At 42.7% G+C, this 19,440-nt stretch overlaps 1 protein-coding gene across 2 annotated transcripts in view; it reads right to left on the bottom strand.

The window, feature by feature from the left end:
• Positions 1-15,034: 15,034 nt before the first annotated feature.
• The window catches only part of LOC129711039 (cadherin-20-like), a 204,560-nt gene continuing 200,154 nt past the window's right edge, over positions 15,035-19,440 (bottom strand). Inside the window, exons 11-12 of one of the 2 annotated variants that reach the window (XM_055658400.1) lie at positions 16,916-17,135; positions 15,035-15,804 (exon numbers count right to left, since the gene is read on the bottom strand). In XM_055658400.1, coding sequence (XP_055514375.1) covers positions 15,726-15,804; positions 16,916-17,135 — 299 coding nt within the window. In that variant the 3' untranslated portion in view covers positions 15,035-15,725. Of the gene's footprint in view, positions 17,136-19,440 lie in introns of both variants that reach the window. The other variant, XM_055658392.1, reaches the window with a different exon arrangement.

Raw genomic sequence — 19,440 nt, 5'->3', positions numbered from 1 at the left:
TGTGTTCTTGCAATTTGCAAAGAGGTGAAAGGCAATATTACAATATACTATCCATGATAAGAAATAAGAAAGTCCAATTTGAATCCACATGGTTCACTTCTCTTTCTGAAACTTTCCAAATCATTTTCCAGTAATTGGATGCAAATAAATTCAAATGATATCCCAAATGATCAGTAGCAATACAGTTCAGATTACCTCAGCCTCTCCTTGAATCTGTAATACAATAACCATGAGCCCCTATATAATATGGTTCATAAATAGTATTGTATATCCTTAAAAATGGTCACAAACACTGAAGAAACAACATATCACCAGAGAGGAACTACAAGGGTTTCTGTATGGTAATGCCATAGGTTTAAGATGACACACGACATAAGACCTGCTATTATGCCATGATACCACATTGTGAAAGATAATTATATTCGAGGCTGATTTTGATCAGCCAAGACATATAATGAAGTTGGTTAAAATAAAGCTCAGTGTTTGACCACCTATTATCTTTGTGTGACTGGGGAACAAATTGTTTTATTCATTCACACAATGTGTGCAAATTTGTCAGAGGAATAGATCAGATAGATACGCAGAGTATCTTGCCAGGTAACTTTTTCACACAAAGGGTGGTGGGTATCTGTAATGAGCTGCCAGAGGAGGTGGTTTGGGCAGGGACTATCGCATCATTTAAGAAACAGACAGGTACATGGGTAGGATAGGTTTAGAGGGATATGGGCCAAACGCAGGCAGTTGGGACGAATATAGCTGGGACATGTTGGCCGGTGTGGGCAAGTTGGACCGAAGGGCCTGTTTCCACACTGTATCACTCTATGACTCTAATCTGTGTGTCTCTTGCAATGCTGACATTTATTGTACATCCCAAATTGCCCTTGAACTGAACAGCTTGCTATTCTATTTCAGTTATGATCTGTCAAACTATTCCTAATGACTCTGCAGATCAGTAGATTTTATGAATTTGACTCCTTGTGCAAAACCAACTGTAAGATCTTAGTTGTTCAAATCTTTCAGTGTTGAATTTGATTACATTATTTGGTGCAATACAGTTTGATGCTGATGTTGTTGCTGTGCTTCATGTATATTGGAATTTTAGTCAACAATCTTCTAAATTGGCTGCAAGCTGCACATCATGAAAGACTTGAACCAAATTACAGGAACATAATTGTGGAATGCAGTTATTAGCTGGATTGGAATTAAGAGGCCAACTAGTTGAAATTTGAGCAGAGCACCAGTTGGAGACGAGTGTGGAATGGAGAAAGATTGACAGATTGAGAGGGGTGTGTTTGTTCATAGGATAAGACGTTGTTGAAATACCTGCACCTTAATCAGCTAAATAACTAAACTCCATTTTGTGGATTTGGCATGTTACTCCATTGTCCCCAAACATTTTAACTTAATTTCTGTTGTGAGAATTTTATTACAGGTATTAGGAATCAGTCAGCAGAAAATAATCCATCTTGCTAATACTAATTCATGCACTATGATCCAGTTGGCAATGTAAATGTATGCATTTAACTTGCCCTTCATGATTAAAAGGCTGAATGCAATGCTGGTTTAAAATAATGGTTGATTGATTATGCAGTGAGTTTGATTGTAGAATCATGTGGATCAGTGCTTGTCACCTTTGAAGACAGGAGTTTAAAGACCTGACTCATAGTGCATCGTTGCATTTGTCCATTTGTGCTTTCTGCTGGGAAAGGTCATGCTGTAGGTGAAATGACTTTTCAGTAATAGCGTATTAGTTATGGAACATTGACATAACAACAAATCACTTCCTCCCAATAAACCAGTAAGGCAATGTTTCTAATTTCAATTTTTACAGCCTTTAACTGCACACTTGTGAGACAATTGAAAGCCACTCATAACTTACATCTATTATTTAATTTGCTTTTGAAAATATAAACTATTTGCTCTTAATTGTACCAATTAAAATGGACAAGGATTAAGGTGTAGTGGAAGATGTAATTATATATGCTGGATAGGTCAAATTTTGACCTTTTGATAATTTGTTTAGAGTGCAACACAACCCATATATGTGTTGGATATTAGCCAAGATTCCTCGATAATTCACCATGCTCCCTTCAATATATGAGTAACAGGTAAGTCAAAAAAAGAATGAGGTTTCAAGTGCTATCATTGGGTAAAAGTGGGACAGTGCTTCCATTTGACCATTTAACCATTTAATCTCTCCTGGTTAGTATCTTGTTGCAGACTTTCCCTTTTGTTCTTTCCGGCTCTTCTGCTTTCTCTGCATCTTCAATTCAATTCAACTTTATTGTCATTTCACAAATACGAATACAGGTACAACAAAATGCAGTTTAGCGTCTGGTCATAGTGCAAGATAGTAGAAATAAAAATAAAAATACTGGTTAACAATGTGTGGACTATGGATGAATTAAACTGGTACATAGGGAAATAAATGCATACAAATGGGATAGTCTAAAGATAGCTATCTTAAAAGTTGTCAGATGTATCATCAGCTGCCTGAAGCATTAACGCTGAATCTCTCCACATATAACTACTGAGTATACGTCTTAAGGGGTTGGACAGGCTAGATGCAGGAAGATTATTTGGGGAAGTCCAGAACAAGGGGTCACAGTTTAAGGATAAGAAGGAAGTATTTTAGGACTGAGATGAGAAAATCATTTTTTCCACAGAGTGGTGAATCTGTGGAATTCTCTGCCACAGAAGGTAGTTAAGGCCACAGTTCATTGGCTATATTTAAGAGGGAGTTAGTGTGGCTAAAGGGATCAGGGGGTATGGAGAGAAGGCAGTGATGGGATACTGAGTTGGATGATCAGCCAAGATCATATCGAATGGCGGTGCAGGCTCGAAGGGCCGAATGGCCTACTCCTGCACCTATTTTATATGTTTCTATGTTTCTATGAGTATTTCCAGAAATTTAATTTTGATGTCTATGAGAGTACAAAACAGGGTGAATAGCAGGACATTTTTTTAGCAGAATTGTGCACTGCATCCACATTGACCATCGATCACCGTTCAGTGTCAGCAAGACAAAGGAATTTGTGATTGACTTCAGGAAGCAAAGCGGTACACACATCTCAGTACACATTGATGGTGCATAATTAGAGATGGTCAAAAGCTTCAAGTTCTTTGGAATAAATCTCAATAGCAATTTGTCCTGGCACAATCATATCAAAGCCATGGCCAAGAAAACACATTGACAGCTCTATTTCCTTAGAAGCCTTAGGAAGTCCGGCATGACAACCCTCACCAACTATAACAGATGCGTCGTAAAAATCATTTTATCAGGATGCATCACAACATGATTTGGGAACAACTCCATCCATGACACCAACACCATTCTACACACACCAGGAACAACTTACATTTATATCAAGCCAGTTCACCTACAAACCTGTATGCCTTTGGAGTGTGCAAGGAAACCGAAGATCTTGGAAAAAACCCATGTGGTCACAGTACGAACTCCATATAGACAGCACCTGTGGTCAGGATCAAACTTGGGTCTCTAGTGCTGTTAGCGCCTTAGCAACAACTCTACCTCTGCGACACTATGCCACCCTGGAAACAGAGAAATGTGAGGTGTTGCATTTTGTGAAGTCTAACATGGGCTGGACCTTCACAGTGAACAGTAGTGCTCTGGGAAGTACAGTTTTTGTTTATTGTCACGTGTACCGAGGTACAGTGAAAAGCTTTTGTTGCGTGCTTTTCACTGTACCTGGAGTGTTGTAGAGCAGAGGAATCTGGAAGTGCAGGTACATAATTCATTGCAAGTGGCATTACAGTTAGATAAGGTGTTTAAAAAGGCTTTTGGCACATTGGCCTTTACAAATCAGTGAATAGAGTTTAGAAGTTGAGAGGCCATGTTTCAGTTATATAAGGCGTTGGTGAGGCAACATTTAGAGTATTGTGTTCAGTTCTGGGCACCATGTTATAGGAAACATTTTGTCAAGTGCGGGTACTATTGCAACATTTAAGAAACATTTAGACAGGTACATGTATAGGACAGGTTTTGAGAGATATGGGCCAAATGCAGGCAGGTGGAAGTACTGTGGATGGGACAAGTTGGATGGTGTGGGCAAGCCAGTTTCCATGCTTTATGACTCTATGACCCTAAGACTGCCAAGATCTATCACCCTGAGGGTTTAACAATGAAACATGACTTTGACCATTTTCCTTATGTAACTCAGTATCAAACTTTGCTAATGCCCCAGTGCAAACCTTGAGAATGTTTACTGAATTAAGGGCATTTTTTTAATGCGTTGTTTACTAAATATGCACAGTCACTGTAAATTGGTTAGTGGTTTGTGCGTGATGCTCTTACAATTTAATTAGGATAATTCGCTTTATCACACCATAGGATGAGTTTATTCAAGCTAAAATAATGCAGATGTGTTTACAACAATATAATAAATAAAACACACACTGCAAGCTGTTAAATGTTTCTGTGTGAGCATGATCTACCAATTAATGAGATTACAGCTGGCCTGTATCTCCCTTTGGCTTCTGAAGGGCCGTGTTGGGGAACTGGAGAAGCAAGTGGATGACCTCCGGTTCGTACGAGAAACGGAGTCGTTCCTTGACAAGTCCTACAGTACGATTGTTACACCTAAGGTACTGGAAGAGAGAAGGTGGGAGACAGTGAGAAAGGGAGGGAAGCATGGAATGCCAACGTCCCCGGGTGATGTACCTCTTGTAAACAGGTTCATCCGCTTAGAAGCTGTTGGGACAGAAGACGTGAGCGGCGGACTGGCCTGTGATGCGAATAGGGCTGTTGAGCCAAAACCAAAAAGGCCTAAAGCAGGCAAGGCCATTGTAGTGGGAGACTCCATCGTGAGAGGTACGGACAGGGGTTTCTGCGGCAACAGACGGGATGCGAGGATGGTGTGCTGCCTTCCCGGTGCCAGGATCCAGGATGTCACGGACAGAGTGCAGAAAATCCTCAAGGGCGAAGGTGAACATCCGGAAGTGGTAGTGCATGTCGGCACAAACGATGTCGGAAAAAAGGGGATGAATATTCTGCAGCGTGACTTTAGAGAGCTCGGAAAAATGCTGAAAAGCAGGACCTCTAGGGTTGTTATCTCCGGTTTGCTTCCAGTTCCCCGTGCTGGCGAGAGCAGGAACAGGGAGATACGGGACCTGAACGTGTGGCTGAGGAACTGGTGCACGGGGCAGGGATTTAGATTCTTAGATCACTGGGATCTGTTTTGGGGTAAGGGGGAACTGTACAAAAGGGACGGATTGCATCTTAACAGGTGTGGGACCAGCATTCTGGCAGGCAGGTTTGCCACTGCTACACGGGTGGCTTTAAACTGAATAAGGGGGGTGGGGTGTTGAATGGGACAGTGGAGGATGGAGTTAAAGGGAAAGGGTTTCTTAAATGTGTGAGCGTAGAGACCGAAGGGTGTAAAATGAGGGTAGAAGGTGAAAAGTAAAAGTGGCAGGCAGACAAAACCAGGGCAAAAATCAAAAAGGGCCACTTTTCAACATAATTGTGTAAGGGGTAAGAGTGTGGTAAAAACAAGCCTGAAGGCTTTGTGTCTCAATGCAAGGAGCATTCGTAATAAGGTGGATGAGTTGAATGTGCAGATAGCTATTAATGACTATGATATAGTTGGGATCACGGAGACATGGCTCCAGGGTGACCAAGGCTGGGAGCTGAACATCCAGGGATATTCAATATTCAGGAGGGATAGACAGAAAGGAAAAGGAGGTGGTGTAGCGTTACTGATTAGAGAGGGGATTAATGCAATGGAAAGGAAGGACATTAGTTTGGAGGATGTGGAATCGGTATGGGTAGAGCTGCAAAACACTAAGGGGCAGAAAACGCTGGTGGGTGTTGTGTACAGGCCACCTAACAGTAGTAGTGAAGTTGGAGATGGTATCAAACAGGAAATTAGAAATGCGTGCGACAAACGCAAAACGGTTATAATGGGTGACTTCAATCTACATATAGATTGGGTGAATCAAATTGGCAGGGGTGCTGAGGAAGAGGATTTCTTGGAATGTATGCGGGATAGTTATCTAAATCAACATGTAGAGGAACCAACGAGAGAGCAGGCTATTTTAGACTGGGTATTGAGTAATGAGGAAGGGTTAGTTAGCAATCTTGTTGTATGTGCCCCCTTGGGCAAGAGTGACCATAATATGGTTGAGTTCTTCATTAGGATGGAGAGTGACATTGTTAATTCAGAAACAATGGTTCTGAACTTAAAGAAAGTTAACTTTGAGGGTATGAGACGTGAATTGGCCAAGATTGACTGGCAATTAATTCTAAAAGGGTTGACGGTGGATATGCAATGGAAGACATTTAAAGACTGCATGGATGAACTACAAAAATTGTTCATCCCAGTTTGGCAAAAGAATAAATCAGGGAAGGTAGTACATCCATGGATAACAAGGGAAATCAGGGATAGTATCAAAGCGAAGGATGATGCGTACAAATTAGCCAGAAAAAGCAGCATACCGGAGGACTGGGAGAAATTCAAAGACCAGCAGAGGAGGGCAAAGGGCTTAATTAGGAAAGGAAAAATAGATTATGAAAGAAAACTGGCAGGGAACATAAAAACTGACTGCAAAAGTTTTTATAGATATGTGAAAAGAAAGAGATTAGTTAAAACAAATGTAGGTCCCTTGCAGTCAGAAACAGGTGAGTTGATCATGGGGAACAAGGATATAGCGGACCAATTGAATAACTACTTTGGTTCCGTCTTCACTAAGGAAGACATAAATAATTTGCCGGAAAAAGCAGGGGACCGCGGGTCAAAGGAGTTGGAGGAATTGAGTGAAATCCAGGTTAGCCGGGAAGTGGTGTTGGGTAAATTGAATGGATTAAAGGCCGATAAATCCCCAGGGCCAGATAGGCTGCATCCCAGAGTACTTAAGGAAGTAGCTCCAGAAATAGTGGATGCATTAGTAATAATCTTTCAAAACTCTTTAGATTCTGGAGTTGTTCCTGAAGATTGGCGGGTAGCAAACGTAACCCCACTTTTTAAGAAGGGAGGGAGAGAGAAAATGGGGAATTACAGACCAGTTAGTCTAACATCGGTAGTGGGGAAACTGCTAGAGTCAGTTATTAAAGATGGGATAGCAGCACATTTGGAAAGTGGTGAAATCATTGGACAAAGTCAGCATGGATTTACGAAAGGTAAATCATGTCTGACGAATCTTATAGAATTTTCCGAGGATGTAACTAGTAGCGTGGATAGGGGAGAACCAGTGGATGTGGTGTATCAAGGTCCCACATAAGAGATTAGTATACAAACTAAAAGCACAAGGCATTGGGGGTTCAGTATTGATGTGGATAGAGAACTGGCTGGCAAACAGGAAGCAAAGAGTAGGAGTAAACGGGCCCTTTTTACAATGGCAGGCAGTGACTAGTGGGGTACCCCAAGGCTCAGTACTGGGACCCCAGCTATTTACAATATATATTAATGATCTGGATGAGGGAATTGAAGGCAATATCTCCAAGTTTGCGGATGACACTAAGCTGGAGGGCAGTGTTAGCTGTGAGGAGGATGCTAGGAGACTGCAGGGTGACTTGGATAGGCTGGGTGAGTGGGCAAATGTTTGGCAGATGCAGTATAATGTGGATAAATGTGAGGTTATCCATTTTGGTGGCAAAAACAGGAAAGCAGACTATTATCTAAATGGTGGCCGATTGGGAAAGGGGGAGATGCAGCGAGACCTGGGTGTCATGGTACACCAGTCATTGAAGGTAGGCATGCAGGTGCAGCAGGCAGTAAAGAAAGCGAATGGTATGTTAGCTTTCATTGCGAAAGGATTTGAGTATAGGAGCAGGGAGGTTCTACTGCAGTTGTACAGGGTCTTGGTGAGACCACACCTGGAGTATTGCGTGCAGTTTTGGTCTCCAAATCTGAGGAAGGACATTATTGCCATAGAGGGAGTGCAGAGAAGGTTCACCAGACTGATTCCTGGGATGTCAGGACTGTCTTATGCAGAAAGACTGGATAGACTTGGTTTATACTCTCTAGAATTTAGGAGATTGAGAGGGGATCTTATAGAAACTTACAAAATTCTTAAGGGGTTGGACAGGCTAGATGCAGGAAGATTGTTCCCGATGTGGGGGAAGTCCAGGACAAGGGGTCACAGCTTAAGGATAAAGGGGAAATCCTTTAAAACCGAGATGGGAAGAACTTTTTTCACGCAGAGAGTGGTGAATCTCTGGAACTCTCTGCCACAGAGGGTAGTTGAGGCCAGTTCATTGGCTATATTTAAGAGGGAGTTAGATGTGGCCCTTGTGGCTAAGGGGATCAGGGGGTATAGAGAGAAGGCAGGTACGGGATACTGAGTTGGATGATCAGCCATGATCATATTGAATGGCGGTGCAGGCTCGAAGGGCCGAATGGCCTACTCCTGCACCTAATTTCTATGTTTCTATGTTTCTAAGAATCTAAGGGGTAACTATTTCACACGATGGGTGGTGGATGTATGGAATGAGCTTCCAGAGGAGGTAGTTGACGCAGGGACTATCGCAACATTTAAGAAACAATAGGATAGCTACATGGATAAGACATGTTTCAGAGAGATATTGGTGAACGCAGGCAACTGGGACGAGTGTAGATGGGACACGTTGGTCGATGTGGGCAAGATGGGCCAAAGGGCCTGTTTCCATGCTGTATGACTATGGTTCTATGACACCGTAACAAACGTTTCTCTTTGCTGATGCTGACAAAGCTGTTGTGGATTACCAAAAAAAAATGTTTGCTTTTCTTTTAGCAGGTTAGCTTTTAAATAGATTCATAACGGGCACCACTCTTTGCTGCTCCGAAGAAAATGCCAATGGTTTCAGTAAGGAGGTATCATGTACATAGAAACATAGAAAATAGGTGCAGGAGTAGGCCATTCGGCCCTTCGAGCCTGCACCGCCGTTCAATATGATCATGGTTGATCATCCAACCCAGTATCCCTTCCCTGCCTTATCTCCATACCCCCTGATCCCTTTAGCCACAAGGGCCACATCTAAATCCCTCTTAAATATAGCCAATGAACTGGCCTCAACTACCTACTGTGGCAGAGAATTCCACAGATTCACCACTCTCTGTGTAAAAAATGATTTTCTCATCTCGGTCCTAAAAGACTTCCCTCTTATCCTTAAACTGTGACCCCCCTAGTTCTGGACTTCCCCAACATCGGGAATAATCTTCCTGCATCTAGGATTCCTCAGATTAGGAGGCCAAAACTGTACGCAATATTCCAGGTGTGGTCTCACCAAGACCCTGTACAACTGCAGTAGATCCTCCCTGCTCTTATACTCAAATCCTTTTGCTATGAATTCTAACATACCATTTGCTTTCTTCACTGCCTGCCGCACCTGCATGCCTACTTTCAATGACTGGTGTACCATGACACCCAGGTCTTGTTGCATCTCCCCTTTTCCTAATCAGCCGCCATTCAGATAATAGTCTACTTTCCTGTTCTTGCCACCAAAGTGGATAACCTCACATTTATCCACATTATACTGCATCTGCCATGCATTTGCCCACTCACCCAACCTATCCAAGTCACCTTGCAGCCTCCTAGCATCCTCCTCACAGCTAACACTGCCCCCCAGCTTCGTGTCATCCGCAAACTTGGAGATGTTGCATTCAATTCCCTCGTCCAGATCATTAATATATATTGTAAATAGCTGGGGTCCCAGCACTGAGCCTTGCGGTACCCCACTAGTCACTGCCTGCCATTCTGAAAAGGATCAGTTTACTCCTACCCTTTGCTTCCTGTCTGCCAGCCAGTTCACTATCCACATCAATACTGAACCCTAAATACTGTGTGCTTTAAGTTTGCATACTAATCTCTTATGTGGGACCTTGTCGAAAGCCTTCTGAAAGTCCAGATATAACACATCCACTGGTTCTCCCTTATCCACTCTACTAGTTACATCCTCGAAAAATTCTATAAGATTTGTCAGACATGATTTACCTTTCATAAATCCATGCTGACTTTGTCCAATGATTTCACCACTTTTCAAATGTGCTGCTATCCCATCTTTAATAACTAACTCTAGCAGTTTCCCCACCACCGATGTTAGACTAACTGGTCTGTAATTCCCCATTTTCTCTCACCCTTTATAAAAAGTGGGGTTACATTAGCTACCCTCCAGTCCTCAGGAACTACTCCAGAATCTAAAGAGTTTTGAAAAATTATCACTAATGCATCCACTATTTCTGCGGCTATTTCCTTAAGTACTCTGGGATGCAACTTATCTGGGCCTGGGGATTTATCGGCCTTTAATCCATTCAATTTACCTAACACCACTTCCCGGCTAACCTGGATTTCACTCAGTTCTTCCATCTCATTTAACCCCCGGTCCCTTGCTATTTCCGGCAGGTTATTTATGTCTTCCTTAGTGAAGACAGAACCAAAGTAGTTATTTAATTGGTTCGCCATGTCCTTGTTCCCCATGATCAATTCGCCGGGTTCTGACTGCAAGGGACCTACATTTGTTTTGACTAATCATTTCCTCTTCACATATCTATAAAAACTTTTGCAGTCAGTTTTTATGTTCCCTGCCAGTTTTCTTTCATAATCTATTTTCCCTTTCCTAATTAAGCCTTTTGTCCTCCTCTGCTGGACTCTGAATTTCTCCCAGTCCTCTGGTAGGCTACTTTTTCTGGCTAATTTGTACGCTTCATCTTTAGTTTTGATTTTATCCGTGATTTCCCTTGTTAACCACGGATGCACTACCTTCTCTGATTTATTCTTTTGCCAAACTGGGATGAACAATTGTTGTAGTTCATCCATGCAATTTTTAATTGCCTTCCATTGCATATCCACCGTCAACGCTTAAAAATCAATTGGCAGTCTATCTTGGCCAATTCACGTCTCATACCCTCAATGTCACCTTTCTTTAAGTTCAGGACCCTTGTTTCTGAATTAACAATGTCACTCTCCATCCTAATCAAGAACTCAACCATATTATGGTCACTCTTGCCCAAGGGGCCATGCACAACAAGATTACTAACTAACCCTTCCTCATTACTCAATACCCAGTCAAGAATAGCCTGCTCTCTCGTTGGTTCCTCTACATGTTGGTTTAGAAAACTATCCCGCATACATTCCAAGAAATCCTCTTCCTCAGCACCCCTGCCAATTTGATTCACCCAATCTATATGTAGATTGAAGTCACCCATTTTAATTGTTTTACCTTTGTTGCACGCATTTCTAATTTCCTGTTTTTTGACGCTGTAGTTGGATGATTTTCCAACTTTGGAGGAACTTCTGGCTCTTCGGGAAACCTAAAGGCTTCCGCCAGTATACCCTTACTTTTTCTAACACCCAATCACTTCCCTGCCCAGCGGATATACCTCTAGCAGTATCGGCCCCCTCATATTGGTTAAAAGGCTGTGTTATGGAGCTGAAATTAGACAATTTCTATAGCCTCCATGCTGCTGACACATACCTTATTTTCACCCCACATAATAATGCAAGATAAATTTATTCTGTGAGTGGTTCTGTTATGAGATGGAGGGGAAGGTTTGTTTGCCCCTGTACTCTTCCTCTTGTTGTTTTGCTTTGTTGATTAATTTTGAGAGTTTTAAACTTAAATCTTACTGGATTGAGAATTATTGTGGATCAATGGGACTCAAGATGTCTTGCAAATTATGCAGCAGAAAGTGAATGAGATTCAGCTTAGGGATGAATTAAGTCAAGAGGGTGGCCAGAACAGCAATGGAGGGTGGCAGCTGCTGGACAGGTGCGAGGGTAGTGCGAGGCACTATAACAACATTCAAAAAGCAGTTGGACAGGCACATGGATAAGGATGTTTTAGAGGGATATGGGCCAAATACAGGCATGGGACTATTGTAGATGGGGCATCTTGGTCAGCATGGGCAAATTGGGCTGAATGGCCTTTTTCCATGCTGTGTGACTATTAGATGAGTGATTTTACAATGTTGTCTATAGCCTCCTACACTGTTATAATGCCCAATGTTATCTTGACGAAGAGTACCTCATTATCCATCTGGGCATATTGCACTCTTGTGGTAGCTCCGATTAGAGTCATAGAGTGATATAGTGTGGAAACAGGCTCTTCGGCCCAACTTGCTCACACCGGCCAACAATGTCCTAGCTACCCTGGTCCCTCTTGCCTGCGCTTGGTCCATAAGCCTCCAAACCTGCCCTGATGAAGGCCAAAGTGCCAAAATCCTTTTTGATCATCTTATCTACCTGCGACTTGACCATCCAGGAACCATGCACCTGTACTCCTAGACCCCTCTGCTCTACAACACTACCCAGAGGTCTACCATTTACTGTGTAAGTCCTGCCCTTGTTCAACGTCCCAAAATGCAACACCTCACATTTCTCTGTATTAAATTCCATCAACCATTCCTCCGCCCACCTGGCCAATCCTACTGCAATTGTTCACAACCATCTTCACTATTTGCAAAACCACTAACTTTTGTATCATCAGCAAACTTGCTAATCTTGCCATGTATGTTCTCATCCAAATCACTGATGTAGATGACACACAGTAACGGGCCCAACATCGAACCCTGTTGGCACACCACTTGTCACAGGCCTCCATTCTGGGAAACAACCTTCCACTATTACCCCCTGTTTCCTTCCATGGAGCCAATTTGCTATCCATTCAGCTATCTCTCCCATGGATCCCATGAGATTTAACCTTCCAGAGCAGCCTACCATGCGGCACCTTGTCGAACACCTTACTAAAGTCCATGTACATAACATCTACAGCTCTGTCTTCATCAACCTTTTTGCTCATGCCTTTAAAAAAATCAATCTGATTTGTGAGACATGACCTCCCAAGTCCAAAACCATGTTGACTGTCCCTAATCAATCCTTGCCCATCGAAAAGCCTGTATATCCTATCCCTCAGTATACTCGCCTGTAACTTACCAACTACAGATGTTAAACTCACCGGCCTATGGGTCCCAGTATTTTCCCTGCAGCCCTTCTTGAAAAGAGGCACAACATTTGCCACCCCTCCAATCCTCTGACACCTCTCCAAGGACAACTCATAAATTTCAGCCAGGGCTCCCTCAATTTCCTCTCTCGTTTCCTGCAATGTCCTTGGATACATCTGATCAGGCCCCGGAGATTTGTCAACCTTCAAATATGACAGCACCTTCAGTACTTCCACGACGGTAACTCTGACTCTCTTGATACTTCCATTGACTGCTCCAATTTCCTCCATTCTACTGTCTTTCTCCTCAGTAAATACAGCTGAGCATTTCTTACAGCTCTGCCCTTCACAGCTTTTGTGTTCCTTTGTTTGTGTTCTTAGAGTCATCGAATGATACAGTATGGAGACAGGCCCTTCGTCCCAACTTGCCCACACTGGCCAACAATGTCCCAGCTACACTAGTCCCACTTGCAAGGCACTTGGTCCATATCCCTCCAAACCTGTCCTATCCATGTCATTCTTGAACACTAACTTCCTTCATTTCATTGTTGTTGTTTTACTTAGTTTATTCACGCTCTCTAATTCCTCTTATATTAATTTATCAACTAATATATTTTTTGGATAGTCTTTTATTTTATCTGTCTTTCAGAATTTTACATGTAATTCACAGATACCTTATATTTTGTGTGTTGTGTGAGTCTATGTGCCTGTGAAGCTGCACCTGTACTTCACTGCAGTTGGGCTTATGACAATAAACTTGACTTGATGACAGCTTATACTCATGACGATCCTAACCTTACTCTGCAATATTCATTTTATCTTGTGTATCTGTTGAGGTTATCGATCTGGAAGACCTCCTCTGCTTTTATATCCAACCGTATATTCAACTCAGAATTCATTTGTTTCTCGTCTCTTTCTCAGTTGTGATAAAGGGTTATCCTTCTGAAAGGCTAAAGCCTGTCACACTTACGGCAATTTTTTCAGCGTCATTGTCACAGCAGGTTTCAACATGTTGAAAATCCAGCGGCGACCAGAAAAAGGGACGACTCTTTGGGCAACTACTCACCACCAAACAGGCGTCACCCTGTTTCTATTTCAACATTTCCTTGATCTTTTCCCCCCACCTCCAACTGCCCTTTTCCAGTTTTCCCCATAACTGATCCCATATTTCCCTGACATGCCTGCCTCTGCCCCAATTTCCCCTGGGTACCCTTGACATCTCCTCTGTCTCTCTAAACTCCACTGCACCTCTCTCTCCACACTTGCTCAGCCTCCAACAGCAGTGAATTGAGGTAGTAACCTTCTCTGTAGCATTTCTCTGTGACCATTGAATTCTCCCAATTTTGCTAGCCCTTGCGGTCTCCTCCCCTTCCTTAACCCTCGAGCTGTCTCCTCCCATCCCCACGCCCTCGGGCTCCTCCTCCTCCCTTTTTCCTTCCTTCTCCCCCCCCCCACCCCCCCCATCAGTCTGAAGAAGGGTTTCGGCCCGAAACATCGCCTATTTCCTTTGCTCCATAGATGCTGCTGCACCCGCTGAGTTTCTCCAGCATTTTTGTGTACCCTCTCTGTAGCCCACCCTGCCAGGAGGGAACCAAGCTGTCATTCTGACTAGGTTCCAGATATGGAATTCACTCTTCAAAAGAATATTGTCAACAGGAGCTTTTGTGCAGCAAATACTAGGACGAGCGTTGCCAACCTCATGAGATTAGCCAGGAGTTTCCAGGATGTGATCTTTAAAATCTTTGACTCTGTTCTGTGCAACACAGGAAATTGACTGTATGTGATATTAATAAAAAGGTGGCGTTATCATTTTCTTCTTATTAGTTATAAAAAAAGATTACTTTGGAGCGTTTGACTGACAAGACAGGAATGAAGGCAGGTATCACTGAGCCTTTGTCTGTACCCAGTTGGCCCAGGTGAAGCAGTGCAAGGATGGGAACGTTAGGTGATAAATGCAGCAATGTGTGGGTGAGATAGATTTAGCAGAAGACTAAACAATGGCAACTTTTGTACAATGCCCAGCCAAAGATAGCAAGCTCCACTGAAGGGGGGAGGGTGTGTAAAAAGGAGGTGACTGATTAGAAAAGGAAAAAGGCTTCAACTCTTTGAGATTTGAATGGAAGAGATTGTTGGCTTTCACGGAGAGCAGATAGAGAATCATTGATGATTCACTTACTTTTATTAAAACAACTGCTAATGTCCTGACAAGCAGCACATCAATATTCATTTTTTTAAGAAATTAACAAATGTACAAAAACTTCCCAGAAACAAGAAAATACAGTTTTTGTTGTTAAAGATGCATGTTGTCACCAATTCTCCCTTTAAATCAATGTACCTTTTAGAAATCCAATGGTCACCATACAGATAAAACACAATAAGCAGTCAGTTCCATCTCTACACAGCAAGTACACAAAACCAAAGGCAGCAGTTCCAAACATCTCTTAATTCTGATGAGCTCCGTAAATCCAGAATAAGTCATTTTGTTTTCAAACTGTGATCTGGTCCAGTCACATCATACAGATTAATAGCCATTTTCAAAGCCAGTACCCACCATTAGACACATCTCCTGTATCCGGGACAGTGGAATCAATAATTCATTTAAACATTGCTTATTATTTACAGTTATCTGATTCCAATATACTGTACTTTTAACAGCATGCACAGTCAGGGAAATAATGCGATTTACATTTTTCACACTGATTTAAATGTCATTATTTTTGCATCCTATGTTTAAATAAAATCTATTCTGATACATTTTAAAATGTGTATTTTTCTGATCCCCATTGCTTTCTACCATTTGATTCAGCCAAGATCTGGGTGTCTTGAATTCAGAGCATCAGTAAGCTGGTGTTTAAAAGACATCTCTGAGGCTTATGATTCCATTCCATTCTCCGACCTGCTGCTGAGAATTACGAACTCTGAAGCTTTGACTGTGGATGGAAAGCAAGTTTTAAAGAAGAAAAAGATTCAGACTTGCTTCTATAGCAGATTCCTATTTGACATTGTACAGATATTGGGTGGGGGCAGGGACTCTCTCCATGAGGCTATGAGCGTCCTTTGTGTGTTCAGATGGAGAGCTTGTAAGTTGCTGGGTTTTCAGACAGATTTATGCACTGCTACATTGTCAGTTTGTATGATTTCATTTCACATATAAGGGCACTGGCCTTTTTTGACATGTATTTAAACAACTCATGATCATTGCTCAACAATTCATTGGGTCACAGAATGACATTGCATAAACTTCCAAATTAAAAAATAAACCTGCTTACAGGGCGACTGCGGTGGAGACCTGATTAATAAACAATGTTCCTGCACAGATATTTACTGTGGGTTTTCAAAATGAAAAAGCAAGCCTCAAATGTAGGTCAGTTTCATTCCGATTTCAGAATGCATCTGCATAAGAGGCTGGGGGAGGGGTGGTGAGTGAACGGTTGTCGCTCAGTGTTAGAATAGATTTCAGTGTTACAGCAGAAAGATGTAATCACTTTTATTCTCAGAGGCTGAGACACCTTAATGTGTTTTATTTTCTGTCCTTCCCCACAGGCAAATAATGACTTTAGCGATTCAGGTTATTTCCCGTCCTTACTGTCACACGTTCTGCATGTCTGTGCTGCCAAGGCTGCAGTCTCAGTATTTCTTACGTGGTTTGCTTAAACCCAGTGCAAACCCAACGATGGGGCTTTTTGACCAAAATGGAAAGAGTTCCATGCTGAACACAGGTTGCCGTAGATTCATTAGCCCCCCCCCCCCCCTCCACTCGCTGGCTACAATGAGTCTTCTGCACTTTCGGGGCCTCCATACATGTCAGCCAGTTTCTTGAACCGAGGCCCCCACTCTGTGAGGTAATCGTAATTGAGGTCGGAGTCTGTCGTAGCCGACTCAAAGGAACTCAGCGATTCCGCCACCGAGCCAGTCCCCTCAAATGCATAAGTCTGTAAGGAATCGAAAGGGGGTGCAGAGGAGTCGGTGTTGGCATCGTGCAGCTTTGCTAGAATGTAGTTGTTGACATTGTCATCGCTTGCTCTGCACTGCGACACGTACCTGGACAGGCTCTCAATCTCTGGCAGCATGTCCCTCCGGGACTTTGTCAGATGAACTTCCCTGGGATTCCACAAGGCAGCAATGTCAAAGGCCTCCGTGTCCTCCTCTCCTCCACCCTCATCATCGTATCGCACAATGTTTTCATGGACGTTTTCTTCATCATCAACAATAAGGGACTGCTTCTTGTGTTTTCTCATTGTTAAAATAAACAGTATCAATACTGAAAAGGAAACAGAGCAATTGGTGCAAGTTAGCTAACATTGCTCTTTGCATTATCCTGAACAAGACAATGGTTCACATTCATTGGATTCAAAATATAGAACATAGAACAGTGCAGCATTGGAACAGACTCTTTGTCTATGCTAAAACATCATGCGTATTGAGCTAATCCCATCTGCCTCAATATGATCTATATCCCTCTATTCCCCGCTAGTTCATGTGTCTAAATGCCTCTTAAGTATCGCTATAGTATTTGCTTCTACCACCTCCCCAACAACATATTCCAGGCAACCCCACTCCCTGTGTTAAAAATCCAGCACCATACATCTCCTTTAAGGGCCTGTCCCACTTTCATGACCTAATTCACAACCTCTGCCGAGTTTGCCCTTGACTCATACTTGCTGCATGGTCGTCACGAGGTCGTAGGAGGTCGTAGGTACGTCGTGATGCTAGTCGTGGGTACTCGTGGGATCAAGTAGGTCGGGGCGTTTTTCTAGCCTGATGAAAAATGTCCACGAGTATAAACGGGTCGTGAATTAGGTCGTGAAAGTGGGACAGGCCCTTTAAGGTTTTCCCCTCTCATCTTAAAGCTATGCCTTATTGTATTTGACATTTTGACCCTGAGAAAAAGAAACTGAATATCTACTCATGATTTTATATATTTCTATCAAGTTACCCTTCAGCCTCTGATGCTCCAGAGAAAACAATCTAAGTCTGTCCAAACTTTCCTTATAGCTAATATGCTCCAATCCAGGCAGCAACCTGGTGATCCTCTTCTGAATCCTCTTCAATGTTTCCTGTGGCATGGCAACCATAACTGTACACAATATTCCAAATACATCACACTAAAGTTTTATACAACAGCAATATGACTTCCCAACTGTTAATACTCAATGCCCTGACCAGTGCAGGCAAGCATCCATTTGCTTTCTTTACCGCCTTATCCAATTGTGTTGTCACTCTCAGGAAACTATGGACTTGCACTCCAAGATTGATTCATACATTATTGTTCTTTAGGGTCTTGCTATTAACTGTACACTTTCAATTTGCATTTAACCTTCCAAAATGCATCACTTGTGGCGCCATCTTGTGGTCAAGCCACTTGTCTCCCGAACATTTGATGGTCGGGCTCGAACTCTCGTGTGGACTGGGTGTGATCTGGGCTGACAAATCACGTGGTCAGGGGGTGGGCCGTTAGGCAGTTGGAGGTCGAAAGTTGGAGTTGAATTGGTGTTTTGCATGAGTGAACGATGGGGTTATATCATTTAATTGTTCAACAGAGTGTTTACCAACACATGGACCTCTACAGTGGTGACCCCGATGATCCAAAATGGCTTATTTTGGATTTTAACATGTTTGCTGCCGCCAACCTAGTTTCCATCAAACTGCCCATTTTCTGGACATCACAGCCCCATGTGTGGTTTGAACAGGCTGAAGCCTAGTTCCACATTCAATAGATCACTGCCGATGCCACTAAATACTACTACGTGCAGTGCACTGGAAGCCCTCCACCTAATCGCTTATGAAGCCACCAGCAAAAATGCTCGCCTTGCTGACCATGGCCATGAAGCCCTCCATGCTTATGCCTCGCCTCCTGAATGGCGAAACAGGTTTCCCTCGAACAGATGCCTGATGACATTCGCCTGCTCCTCGCAGACGAAGCTTTCACCGACCACCACCGTGCAGCTGCCCATGTGGATGTGCTGTGGCAGGCCAAACAGTAAGAGGCCATTCAAACCTTTGAGTCTCTTCTATCATTGGCTAATTTGTGACCCAATTCCATGTCCCTTAATAAAACACAAAGTGCTGGAATAATTAAATGGGTCAAGCAAATTAACTGGAGAGAATGGATAGGTGGCCTTTTCACGTTGGGACCCTTCTTCTCCAGTCTGAAAAAGGGTCCAGTCCCAAAACATCACCTATTCATTCCTACCACAGATAATAGCTGACCAGCTAAGTTACTCCAGCACCATGTTTTGCTCAAGATTCCAGCATCCAATGTTCCTTGCATCTCCATATCCTTTAATATGTTTGATTATCAAAAATGTGCTTGTCTCAAATTTAGATCCATCTTAAATTAACGTCTGCAAAAGAAAACTCCAAGGATGTTCTAATTTCACTCTTGAAAGGCCAGGCTCTGACTATTATGTAGTGCTTCCTTCACACTTCTACTGACCTCACAAGTCCCAGATTACAAAATAGCAAAAATGTTTTCTCATGCGATTTCCCCAAATGAGGGAGTACAGAGAAGGTTCACCAGACTGATTCCTGGGATGTCAGGACTTTCATATGAAGAAAGACTGGAT

Source organism: Leucoraja erinacea, chromosome 2 (genome assembly GCF_028641065.1).
Source record: "Leucoraja erinacea ecotype New England chromosome 2, Leri_hhj_1, whole genome shotgun sequence".
NCBI lineage: Eukaryota > Metazoa > Chordata > Chondrichthyes > Rajiformes > Rajidae > Leucoraja > Leucoraja erinaceus.
Note: the sequence above shows the minus strand (reverse complement) of the source record. Positions and strands in the feature narration are given on the sequence as shown.